The sequence below is a fragment of the Nanorana parkeri genome, unplaced genomic scaffold (genome assembly GCF_000935625.1).
Source record: "Nanorana parkeri isolate BGI_ZX_2015 unplaced genomic scaffold, ASM93562v1 scaffold106, whole genome shotgun sequence".
Lineage (NCBI taxonomy): Eukaryota > Metazoa > Chordata > Amphibia > Anura > Dicroglossidae > Nanorana > Nanorana parkeri.
The window spans coordinates 1,716,392-1,730,273 of NW_017306374.1; the positions used below are offsets into that span (position 1 = coordinate 1,716,392).

Here is a 13,882-nt window from a genome sequence, read left to right on the forward strand (position 1 = left end):
TGAGTCATGTTAATATTACAGCAATCCAGCATTGTCCTGTATAACAATCATGTGCCGAGCTAAATAAATATATACAATTCAGTGAAATATGTGATATGACGATAAGATAGATAAGTATATGCTTTCAAATACATATTCAAAAGAGCATATCAAAACAAGAAAAGATGTGAACAGAGTGATAAAAACAAAGTCCAATGTACAACAATTATAATCGTGCAAACAAATTAAAGGGATAGTCCACTACTAGATTGATTCAAAATTCCAAGTAAGCAGTTTCCACAGAATCCTGACAGACCTTCACCTCCACCCCGTGAATGCAAAAATTGGAACAGTGCTCACCTGGGGAGGAAGACCCACAGAACTAGGTCTCAAAGCGTGTTTCCCTTCTTAATAGGGGACGGAAGCCAGATAACCTCCTCAGCTCACAAATCACATCATCATTTCAAAGGGAGACAAAATATAAAGAGGACATAATGCGAATCGTCCAAAAAATACAATTTATTGAATAAAAGCAGGTACTCACAATGTCACAGGTGACAAAAAGCATCAAGAAAATATCCACTGGACACCACAGTACAAATATATGGGTGCAATGGGACTCCCGTCTGTCCGGCTCAGCTGAGAAGAGTGACGTCAAATGCTCAGCCCTACGTACGTTACGTCTATGCGTGACTTCGTCAGGCATTGTCCTACTGCAATCCGCCAAACTACTACAGCATGCCGTTCCCTGTGCCACCATCTTCTTTACTTATGTTATCAGGGGGCCAGCTGCCACCCTCATGATGTGCATTGAGCACCTCAGGGTCCAGGGGTGTAACTAGAAATCACAGAGCCCCATAGCAAAATTTTGTGTGGGGTCCTGTGATTTCTAGTTATGCCCCTGGCAGAGCCCACCTGAGATCCTAAACAGCCCACCTGAGAGTGACCCTCCAGAGCCCACCATAGACTCTATGGTGGGCTCTGCAGGGTCTCAGGTGGGCTGTTCAATATTTTATGGGTCCCTTCGCACTCCTGATCTAATATCGGGTGGCTGCTAAAGTGACCGCAGATGCCTTTGCAGATCAATGAGCAAGTAGTAAAAGCCACTCGCACTCCAACTTGATTCTCAGTCAATATTTATTCACCTTGGTCGTGTCACAGTGTGAAGCTTTACAGTGTGACATGACCAAGGTGAATAAATATTGACTGAGAATCAAGTTGGAGTTCAGGAGGGCTGGTCACACCCCTGCCGACCTCTTACATGTCAGCCCCGATCCGCTGTCAGCCTTCTCCACCACCGGGCCCTGCCTCCTCCTCGGTCGCCAGTGGGCCCCACCTCCTCCACTGTTGTGCGGCCTGGCCTCTTCCTCCTCCTCCTCCACCGCTGCTGGGCCCCGCTTCCTCCTCTGCTGCCGCTGCCTCCTTCGCGAGCTGCTGGTTGTCACTGACTCAGCAGCAGCTGTGAGAAGGAAAACGCCGCGGCACAGATCACTGACAGGTTGTCAGTGATCTAGATAGTGGCGTGTTCCTTCTCACAGCTGACATTGACAGCCAGCAGCCTGCGATGCAATAGCAACCCATGTAGTTAAGAACCAGCTGCACTCCTTACCGGAATAGTAGTAAACCTGCCAAGCAGGTGGGTGCTTAGACGTAAATCTTGGCTAGATGTGGAGGGAGGGGTCCCAAAGAGAAAAGGTATGGTAGGGCATCCGGTAATAAAAAAAGGAAGGGGGAAGGAGAACAATTATGTACAGCGGGAGGGGGGGTGAAGGTCCACTTTAAAGCAGGACTCTGGGCAGAATTTTTCTTAACCCTTCAGTTGGGCTACCCCTGCACTGCAAGGATTACGTGCTTGTTTTTGTCTAGGTGCTAAAAAAAAGTTATACTCACCTGATCCTTCTAGTTGGTTCGCTATTAGATCGGTCACTGGAGCCTCTCTCCCCCTCTGCTGCAGCAGGCTAAGATCCCATAAATCATCATGTTCTATAAACAGTGTGTAAGAGGTGAGGTCATTGGGAAACATTCCAATGCTGCAGCGTAGGAGAGAGGCTTCAGAGACTGGAATAGCAGGCAGCTCAGCAGTTTGGGTGAGTATTGTTATAAATATAACCGCACATACTGTTCTGATATAATAATGTTCTGAGATGTAATATGTCTTTTGAGCTGTAGATTGCAGTGTAGTGCAATGTTACTCTCTATGTACATGTTTATCTATGATACACAGGAAGCTGTTTTTTTCTATCTATATGTTTCCTGCACAATGCTATATACATACATGTAATGTTCTTCTAAGCAAGTAAAACTTAATTCATTGAGAGGTGCATTGAACCTGTACTTGGCCTCATTTTGGCTTCCATTTAACCTGCTTCAAGCAGGTTTTGCATTCCTATAAACTTGTAAGGGAATGCAAAACTCATCTGACAAAATCCCATTGACAGGTCCTTAATATGATTTCAAAAGCTTTTTCCATTCATTTTAAGTCAATAGCTTATATTAAAATACCAATATTATTTGGTGATCCTGCCATGAAGGTCCGTATTCACATACTTTCTGTTATAAGGGTGATAACAGTCACCCATCTGTGCTCTTGTGTTGTCACCCTGTCACATGCACCCCCAGTATAGGCTACAAGGGGCCATAACAACACACATTGCGCAGGCATGGACCACTGTTGTTACTATCAGGAAACCGGTCACAATGGTGTCCTGCTGACTCTAGAGTTTGTGCCTGTAGGCAGGAAGTAGTTGAAAAAGCCTGGAGGAGACAGCACTGAGATGCAAATAAGGATGAAAAAAGATGTACACAGTATGAGAGGTGTGACAGTATGCAGTGCTTATGATTCACAGTGCTGTAGCAAACGAAAGGTCATCCTGTTTGAGTTTAGGTCTATGATGATGTTTCCTGCACTGCCTGGGCTTCAATGATCCAATGGACTTCCAAAGGGCAAGAAGATTGATTTAAAGATTAACACAGGTACTTGCAGGCATGTCTGCACCCAAAGTAACAATTGCCCTTTTTAAATAACAATCTCCAATATAACATTTAAAGCTGCTGTTTTTCTGTTCTCTCTCAGATCTGCTCCTCTGCTCATTGACAGCAGGCAGTGGGCAGGTGCAATAGCCAGACTGCCCCCACTATTGCAGTTTGAAAAAGCCAATAGCAGGCTGGATATTGCTCTTACCCAATACCCGCTGTTTACATTCACCTGCTGGCTGTGGAATCTAGCTGGCAGATGAATGCGGCCATGGGGAAGGGGGGTGATTGAGAGTTAATTGTAACTCTCAAGCAACCCGAAACAACAGTTATCTGGAATCTACCAATCCCTAAGAGTGCCGGATAACTGGAAGTTTACTGTAGTTCATATTGGCTTATGCACATGTTCCCCATGGTAGTGATCAGCTTCCCACGCCTTTTGCTTGACAATAGCTTGTGCATTAGCCCTAGAAATTGCCAGAAAAGAACAAGAAGGTCGCCTCCTCCCAGTGGCGCCACTAGGCGGGTGCAGCCCGCACCCGGGTGACACAATTGAAGGGGTGACACCAAAATGACTGACAGCCATTTTGGTGTCACCCCCTCTGAAAAGCCAGGCATTTGGTCATGGACCGAGAGCCCGACAGTTGCCCGAGAGAGAGAGATGAGGGGACCCAGCAGCATACCTTATCCCGCTGTGTGAATGTCCCCTCCTCTCTCTTTCGATGTCCATCAACAAGGTGGCCGCAGGCAGGCGTCACACGCATGCGCAATGGCTTCACTGCTGTGTACCCGCTCTGGGTGACATCCTGCCTCGGGACACCCCTGCCCCCTCCATAGACTTCAATGTGGTTTGATACAAATCTCACCAATATCAAGCAAGATTTGCAAAACTGTTCATAAATGTAAACCAGACAGGTTTACTCATCCCTAATCCTAAAGTAAACCTGCACTGAAAAATCATGATCCAAAAAAAATCGAAGCCAATACATGCCACTCTCTAATGCCTATGGACAGTGTTATGCCTATGAGATGTCTTCCCCTCAGCAAGGTTGGTTCTGGAGCAGGGGTGGACAAACACTGTCCTTCCAGCTGTGGTGAAACTACAAATCCTATTATGTATCTGTCTCTGGGAATCATGCCTGAGGCTGTGAGAATTACATAGTTCATAGTTAGCCAGGTTGAAAAAAGACACAAGTACATTGAGTTCAACCTATAGAGATAAGATAAGAAAAAAAAAGAAAGAAGAAAAACCTAAAACAGAATGCTATACCCACAGTTAGCCACTGTAGATGCAGAGGAAGGCAACAAACAAAAAAAAACCCCTTTTAAGCATAGATCAATTTGCTCTAACAGGGGAAAACATTCCTTGCAATGCCTCATGGGATTTGTAGTTCCAGCAGTTTACCCACCTGCTCAAGAGCAATACAGAAAGGGCATTTGTCCAAAGCCCAACCCATCCTAGTATCCTCTGGACATGCTGCAAGCAAAGCAAGTCGCACTATCACACAAGTTCTCTGTTTCAGCAAAGCAATATCACCTATCTGTTTTTTGAGCCTAGCAATATCTGGCTGTGGGCCCCCATCCCAGTTTCCTTAACCCCCACAACAGCAGAAAAAATAGATACTGAGTGATCGATTTTTGTGAATCAGGTTTTGGGTGCACTTACCCTTTAAAATGCTAGTGTAGAGTACTGATACGGAGAGAAGAAAATTATATATATACCTGCCAGCAGTAAATTGTAGATTTCTGTTTCAGTCTCCCAGAATCCCTTGTGACTCCAGTACTCCTCGCAGTCATAGCCTGTCATCTGGAGATTGCACTGCGCATCTAAGCGAACACTGGAAACATTATGACTGAAAATATAAACATCAATACGGCAACAAAAGCAGGAGATGCGAATGCATGGGTTCCACTCATAGCGACTCCGTGTGTCATTATCGTGCCTGCGCCTTTTGGAAAACCGTATTAAAGGTTGATAGCATTATCGCTGCAAAATAACTTTAAAAGTCTGTAATTTGTAACTGTAGGCTTTCAGCAACATTAAATTGTTTGGAGCGATCGCTATAAACCTGACAGGAACAGACAGAACGTTTGATAACACAATTTCCATGTATGCCAAGCAGGGAAGAGTAAATTGTCGTCTGAACTGCTTGGTCTGGATTTTGCTAGCAACATTTTAACCCTTTCATGCCTAGTGCCAAAGTGGTGCTGCCTGGAAAAGCTTTAGCGGTTCTGTCTGTACTTGATAGAACATGTTTTCAAGTATCTTCATTCATCTATAAATTCTTAATGAAACTCCACACAAAACCCACGTTTATTAATAGAGGGAGTCTAAAACGATTTAATGATTATGACTAATGATATGTTGATAACACTGTATGCAAAGTCCTTAAAGTGACACTAAACTCAGGAGCTGAATCTTAAATAATGCATTCAAGTACCATAACTATTAACACAAATGTAGTTTATTTGTGTATCACTCGGCTGTAGATCCTCAAATCATCTCTGAATTGGTGCTGACACTGTCCTTCCTTCTGGAGGAGCTGGATTCCCCCCTCCCGACTCCGATCCTCCAGCGCTGACTGGCAGAACGGACGGGGGAGGGGGCGTGTACAGCCGGCTCTGCCTCTAGATAGGCAGAGCCAGCTGTCACTCACGCAGCTGGGCGGATCCAGACATAATTGTCGGGATCCGCTTCAGCTGCGGCGTCTCAGTATACCGCAAGCTGTAGCTCGCGGTATACTGAGCTTAGGGTGACGGGAGGACGCTAGTTTGTGTCCTCCCGTTACCCTAAGGAGAACTATGGGGAAAAGCCTTAACCCAATAGTTCTCCTTTAAGGCCAGTTTTCTTTGCTAGGCCATTAAGTGACTTTCCCACTCACTGGTATTCATATACAGAACAGCCATGTGAGATGAGAATACCCAAAATTTACACCTAGAAAGTTATTTGGTGACATTTCCCTGGAAGCTTTACCTGAAGTCTCCCTACTTGTGCCTTATACTCTAGTAAAATGATTACTGTCAAACTCTTTCAGAGAAATAATTATGACAGCATGAGAAAAAGTGTCTACCTATGAATCAAGTAGTAAGTGCCCCCTCTTCCTGCCTCTCAGGAAAGAGATTTTCCTATCTCTGTCTCTAACACTTGTGATTTATTTGCTGATCTTTGCAAAGCATGGTCATTTCTAACCTATGGAATTGATACCTCCATAATCCACACATCCAATAATATTGCTGATCTCTAATGAAGCTTCTGCTCTCCGGCTGAGGGCGACTGCAATAGATAAACCATACCAGATAAACCTTGATCTGCATAAGCCTAGTTGATCCTTTACAGGTTGGAAGTGATGTGGAAAAAAAGAACTATCTCAAAGGCTCATATACACTGTGCATTTAGATAGTTGCCAAAACCATGTATAAATATTTTGCATCAATACTTTAATAGAATGTGAAGCACAGGTGGCTGTCATTGCTTATGCACATTTCTAGGGAAGTTTAATAGAATCTAATAATAAAGTTTAGATGAGGTTGACAGTTGGGTTGGCTTTGGATTGCTGAACTGTGGAGTCTTGGATACGGTGATCTGGTCTAAACAGAGTATTTTTTAATAGCAACTGAATGAAACAGGCAAGCTGTAGTATATTTGAGGTCAGTTCCTAAGCCTGCAGAAAATAGATTTGCTACATGGGAGATTGCTTAAGTCTGAAATGTGTGGGTTGATTTTGTTAGAAATATTGCAGACTTCTTTACTGTTATACTTGTGATAAAACTGGCCGATGGAGAATATTTTTACAAATATGGTAGAGTACCAAGATTCTCTGGGACTGATAAATTACGGGAGACTCAGGATTACAGCTGCCACTAGCCCTGAGTTATTCAGAGTGTTCCTGTACACCTTTAGACCAATTGCTACATTTTTAAAAACATAATACATCCCATTTGTTTGTGCATTTCCTGAAGGTACGCTCTATGCTAAATCTCTAATGCATCTCATATATGTTTGAATGACATGGCAGTGACATGTAACTCTTTACAGTTTGCTTTAATTTAATTTTCATATGGGTAGGTCTAATGTAAACCTGTCACTTTGCCCAATTGGAACAAACTGATAAGTTGTCTTAATTAAATCTTCCCAACTTCCACTAATATTGTCTTGCTGTGCTCCTCCAGTAGTCCATTCTACTGCCAGAGCCCATGAAAATACCTGGTACTCCATGAATAGGAAAGAATGTGATCTCGCTTTCTATGATGCAGTGCTTGTAGTCTGAGAACTAAGTGCCAAACTCATGCATGCTGTGCTTGCCAAAGTCAAAGCCTTGTGTAAGCTCCAACATAGAGCTAACACATGACTTTTTACTCAGGGTTTCTTAAGGTAAACAGCATGGTGGGGATTGCAGGGAGGGTAAGTATCAACAAAGTGAAGGGGTGGAGTTATCAAGAGAACTTGCTACTTTGTTCTAAATGGACAAATAACAGCTTTACTTTAATTAAACCTGTCACTACCCCTCAAAAACAAAACTATCCTTTAAACGCTAGAATAACCTCTACCAATTGTTCATTGTGGCCCTTCCTGTTTGAGAACATTGCTACGAAGAGACCTCAAAACCCTAGGTTTTGTGGGCACTTAGGCATACTCCTAACACGTTTCACAATGCAGTAAGGAAGCCTATCAATAGGTTGCTGAGGCCCTGAATTTCATTGTGCATTATGACTGTAGCACTCCTATTGGTCAGCAAAGAAGATTCCTTATAGATGCTCCCTTTAGGAAACCATATTCTTGCAAAGCTCCCGTTAGATACTACCTTCCAGCAGAGCAGCAACAGCCCTGGGCCTCCAGCACATATCCTGAGCTGAGGCAAGGCCGAAAAGAGAAACAATGCTGACATCCTCTCCAGGCATAAGCCCAGGAGAGAAAAACAATACTCTCCAAAAGTGCTCCAAATATTTATTATTTCCCCAGTCCACACCACTGAACAAAGACCCCAGTGATTTGACAAATATTCATAATACATATAGTATACAAATCAGTGATTGCCCTTTCCACACTGATCACTGGAACAGGCAAAAATAATCAATATACTGGGCTTAGGAGAACCAGCAAAGGTCAGAAATTGTAAACAAAGCCCAGGCTAGTTACAGCCTAGCTGAAAAAATGCACTACATTTAATTAAGGACACCCCAGCTTAGCAGAGGGTCCCTACACAATGTTGCAACGTACATATCATGCACAGAGGGAAGTCATTTATCCAGCTACTGAGATGGCTGTAAATGTAGTAACAAGCAACCAGGTGTCTCCTGCAGCACTGTCCTGTGACCTATAATGTCACTTCCAGAAGACAGAGCATTGCTGATACATGAAAAGGCCACTTTCCACCTTCTATGCAGTAAGCTAAATATGACATTACAGCAGCAACGAGGAACAGTAATACGGTAGCATACACTTTGCCACCAACCAGCAAAAGATAGATGTAATTGTGGGTCATATCTTGATCCCCCCAGCTGTACGCAGGCCATTGCTGCACAAAGCATTTAAAAAAGGAACAATACTCAAATGTATAAGGCAGCATGTAAAGCAGAAGGATATGGCCCCAGTTAATTTCCAATACATACTTCACATGGTCCAGGTTTACAAAAAAAGATATATAACACCATCACATTTTACAGATATATATATACAGATTTTACAGTACATACCTTAAGTTCTTTCTTCTTAGGCCTACCAAAGTTCACAGATAAAATCAAAGGATACAAGTTTCTTCTGTGTAGGGTATTGTGCTACTGGTCCCTCCTACCAGATAGCTATAGAAGGAGACTTCCAAGGTATAACAATATGAAGAATCATCTAAAAGACCTCCCAAAAACCTTCTACCGGTCCCAGCCTTCATGGTGTCTCGATTGAAGGATGTGCTGGACTGTAAAAAAAAAACAGTGTAAAGATACTTGTAGGGGGAAATTCTGACTTCAAATGACAAGACATTTAATTTTGTGAAAAAAACATACAGTGTCAAACTTATGCATCTCATTGAGTGGAAGGAACATACAGATGAATAAATCATATTTAGGTCAAAATCAAATGTAAGCCACCTATCAACTTTATGAGATTGCAAGGAAAGGAAGTCTTTTAGTGTCTCCTTCATATTTTTGGAGCAAGTTTTAAAAACGGAACCAGACACAGTTATATTCCTACTTTCCATAATGCTAACATGTGTTAGCATTATGGATAGTAATATTAACACTTTTGAATGTTCACAATAGCCCGTACAGCTCCCGAACTTAGCCGAGCGGCTCAGTTGGCCGGCCGACAGCCTGCTTCTGACAGCTGGGCGGAGCCAGGCGTTATCTTACGGCTGGCTCCGGCCACTTGCAGAGAGATCAGCGTCCCTGGTTACCAGCTAACCAGGGACACTGATCTCCAGACAGCAAACTCTCACGGGCGCTCCAGTAGAGAAACACTGCTTTTTCTTTTTCTTTATTCTGACACGGAGCCGTGTCAGAATAGAAAAAAAAATTATAATTTTGCCCATAGGAATGCATTGCTAGATTCCTATTGGCTATTTCAATTTGCAATAGCCAGCGGCATTCGGCTATTCACTCACTGCTGTTCGGCATCTATAAGAATAGACCGAACAGCAGCGAGTAGCCTGCCGGAGGTTCGGCTTAGCCGATTCAGATGTTGGATCGGCTGAGTCGAACTCCTCCTGCACTTCGGGTCGGCTGAACATGCTGAGCATGTTCGGCTGACCCGAAGCCATGTGAAGCCACCCGATGTACGGCTGATTTCAGCCGATATACGGCTGAAATCAGCCGTACCAGCCTGAAGTGAATAGCCGAACAGCGTTCAGCTCACTTCACTTCAGGTCGGTCTTTCACTCGGCTGCCTTTGGCAGCTTAGTGATTAGACCCCTGTATGTCGAGCTGGGTAAGGTATGTCCACATACCTGTCACTAATTGAAGCTCTATCCTTAGATTTGGTCTGTAAGTTGGGGGATTTCCCTGGACTTTGTCTCTGCGCTTACCAATGGATTCTTTTAATCGGTAACCTCTGATATGTGGCTCAAATGTTTTTCCATTTTTCACATTGAAGACATTTGTCTTTTAATGACTAGAACTGAATGCATCAAATTTTGTGCATATGTAGTTTGATGTACTGTCACGGGAATGGGGTTGTCGGGACTTGTAAATGAACACTATTTCCCTGAAAGAGCGGTTTCACAATGAATTACCGGGGTTGGCGGTTTACTCTGATTTGGATTACTGGATTACTGGATCTGGAATATCTGAGAAGAGCTGAGTACTACCAGACCATTAACTTTTTCCATAGTTCAGGGAGAAGAAGAATCTGCTGCCACTAGGCGGGTCTCAGACAAGATCGCATGGAACTGTATCATGGCTGGAGACCAAGATGGCTGCTGATGAATTTAGACCCATGTCGCTTCCATATCCCTGTACCCTAGGATGTCACTCTTCAAAGGGGCTCCTTGGGAACAGGAGTTGTGCACGCTAACTTCCAGCGGGAGTTAAGGAGCGCACATCCCATGTACATGGACATTGCCCAGAAACGTTGAACTGCTGTCACTTGAGCCAGTGTCCACAGATCATGTTGCTTTTTGGACTGTAACATCCAGGTGCTCAGAGCTACTAAATGGTACCATGGGCTCTCCTCCATTACCTTCAAAAGTACCCAAGAATTGTATCAGTCCTGTGGGCTAGGGACATGCGACTGAAATGTGGTGTCAGGTTGTCTGGGGGTCATAACGTGATTATGCTCTCATCAGATTTTGTACAGTATAAAAATGGTGTGTTGGTTCAATAAAGCTCACTCTATCAGCTTTACTCCACAGCCTGTTTTGTCTGGTGTATGGGGTAAACATGCTATAACACACTATTCTTTGTGGGTGTTCCAGTGAATGGGACTTACAGTATGTTTTATGCATTTAGAATGTCTCTTGAGCTCCTGAAGAAGTTACTTTACCAGTGAAACGCTTTCCTTTAATATCTCCACTGCAATATGATATGTTGAACCTGAAATTCTGGTTGATGTAAGTGTGAATATTAAATATATATGGTAGAAGATGAAATAGATGAGGATCAATGAGACAAAAGCCTGTTGGAGGAAAGTCACTTTTATCGTGAAATAGATCTATACATCATATGCTTTTATTTGTAAAAAAAATATGTACATAACGTTTCTTGATTTTATAATACTTGATGCTTTATGTGGGTACCTTAAAAGTCCATCAGTCACTCAAATTACTTATGCTCTTTAACTGTGGTGCCCCCTGTAGTGTAACTCACTTCACTAAATTTCATGTGAACACTTTAAGATCATTGCAAATGACAAGGGGGCACTCTTTGCGGCTGAAGGAAAAGTGGTTTAACCTCCTATACAGAAAGAGTTTTTAATAGGAACAGTGAAAATGTGGACTCTCACAGGGGCTACCTCTAGCCAACTCTATGTGTTTTTAAATGTACAAAATGTAACTGGCTATTATCATATATTTGTTCATCCAAAGATTGCCTTAGGGGATCAGGAAGGAATTTTCTTGCCTACTTTGAGAAAAATGGACCCTGCGTTAAAAAAGTTTTTCCCTTTCTCTGCATCAACTGCAAGTTTACTGCCTACTGGGGCCGACTGTTTGCATCCACATATGAGTGTCCACAGGTAGTCTCAGTGTGGTGGCAGCTATCATTGTCACAGCTCCTACCACCCGCAGCAGATCGCATGAGTTGTATGGAAGTATTCATGACACTCATGTGATTGGTCCAATTCGCAAGTGAGCTTGGGTCCTTCGGGATTTGAGGATACAGGTTTTTATTTTTGTCTTTTGATTAAACTCAATGGACATGTATGTTTGTTTCAGCCTGACTAGCTATGTAACTGTTACAAAGCAAATGGGCCCAAAATATTACAAAAGCTAATGATGCTGAAAAAGTAAAAGTGAAAATTAGTAAGTGTAGTTTAAAATGGTATCGTGATTTTATAATAACTCCAAAATGTTTCTCAAAGCAGAATAAATCTGATAAAGCATTACCTTACTCTGAGTCTGGAAGCCAATGTCATTAATACAGGCAACTTCATATATCAGCAGAACAATTAACAAAAGCAGCAGTTTGAAAATGAGAACATATTTCTTTCGAGTCCTCTCCACTTGTCATTGATATATGAAGTGTAAAGAGGGCTCTTTCCTTTGTACTCACCACCTGACCTTCTGGATTCCACACATGGAGAAGAGAATAGGTTACACACAGTGGATTGCAGGCTATATTAAGAGAATGAAAGAGCATTTGGCTGACGTATGGAGGAAGATGCTCTTTTGACCATATGACATAAAGACAGAGGCATTACTAAAAACCACAGAGCCCTGGAGTAAAATCAGACAGGGGCCTTTCATGCTGTCATTGTCAATTTTATTGCCTATTTAAAAAGTTTTCTGCTTTGCCTTAAAATAATCCAGAATTAAAATAGTTAAAGTAGAAATCCAGTTTTTTTTAGTTCATTTCACACTAATGTTTATAATTAGTGATAGTGCCTCCTAAGAGCCCACCACCACATTCCCTTGCTGCCTCCATACCATACCCCACAACTATCCCTCATTTGTAGGGACTTTCCCTTATTTGTAACCAAATCTCTCTGTCCCTCTTATCTCCTCAAGTGTCCCTCTTCTTGGCCTGATGTACAGATATCTAAGAAAAAGTTCTATTCAACTACCTAAACCTTTACATTATCTCCTAATTATCTTGTTTCCTGTTTTGAAAAGCCAGTGTACAAAAATGTAATGGTGGAATAAAACATCCATTCTGGTTTAAAAAGAGAACTATGGCTCAAACTTTTTTTGGCCATAGGTCTCTTTAGGGTCACAGGAGGACATTTATTATGTCCTCCTGTGACCCAAAACTCAGCACAGTACAGCGTTGCGGCCGGGAAAGATCCTGACAATAATTCCTGGATCCACCCCGCCATCTGATTGACACACTGCCCCCTCCCCTGTCTGTCCCACCAGTCAGTGCTGGAGGAACGGAGAGGGGTGGAGGGAATCGCTGTGGGGAGGGGTGACTGCCAAGTCACCGATCTCTGCAGGGAGAAGATCGGGAACTGAGCGATCAGCGGTATGTGATCACTCTCGGTCTCTCGGTCTATAGAGCTAAAGTGTAACACCTTCAGTGTCACACATCAGCTGTAATTATGGGGATGAGTGTATTTTATTCTCCCCATAACTCTCCTTTAACCAATCATTTTTGTCATCAAATTCCTAACGGTCCATTACCTACATTATGAAGGAATAGGAAGGTGTTCTTTCTCACCTCAGAAGGTTGGGAGGTATGCTGTGTGGTCTGTCAAAGTCCTTCCTTCAAAACTCTAAAGGTATGATGCATCATGTGACCTTCCCCATGTGACAGTGCCCAGGCCTTAGCGAGTAAGTGCCATGCTGGAACACTGTCAGATGGGGGGAACTTGGGCTGAGCAATGATGTCATCCACCTGGGTAAGCTCATCCAACACCAGAGCATACCTATCATAAAGCATAAGAATCTTAATTTCTGCAAACAAATTGCCAATTTTACAACTTATGTTCTTTACACTGGAATAGAACATAATAGAACACTTTATAGAGACCTTTTAAGAGTCACTTTAGAGAGACCTATACAGACTCACTAATGGATGGCGCCATTGTCACCAGATTTAGTTAATGAAATGGTGAATGTCTTACCAATGGGCTAAAAATGCTTGCCATGAGCTTTTATTTGTTACAAGAAGAAATGCAACACTCTAGACCATTGGTGGGTCCCTTTACCAAGTCCCTTTACCCTGTTTCCTGAGGAAGGGGGCCATAAATTACTTTGAAACTTTGCATGTCTTCTTGTGACAAATAAAAACTCACAAAGAGCATTTGTAGGGTGGTGGTGATGGTTGTGATTCATTGAACCCCCCC

At 42.8% G+C, this 13,882-nt stretch overlaps 1 protein-coding gene across 1 annotated transcript in view; it reads right to left on the reverse strand.

Moving 5' to 3' along the window:
* Positions 1-13,882, reverse strand: part of LOC108784279 (cytosolic carboxypeptidase 6-like) — a 727,452-nt gene that overhangs the window by 87,512 nt on the left and 626,058 nt on the right. Inside the window, exon 8 of the mRNA XM_018553039.1 lies at positions 8,702-8,864. Within this exon, the coding sequence (XP_018408541.1) occupies positions 8,702-8,864 (163 nt within the window). The remainder of the gene's footprint in view (positions 1-8,701; positions 8,865-13,882) is intronic.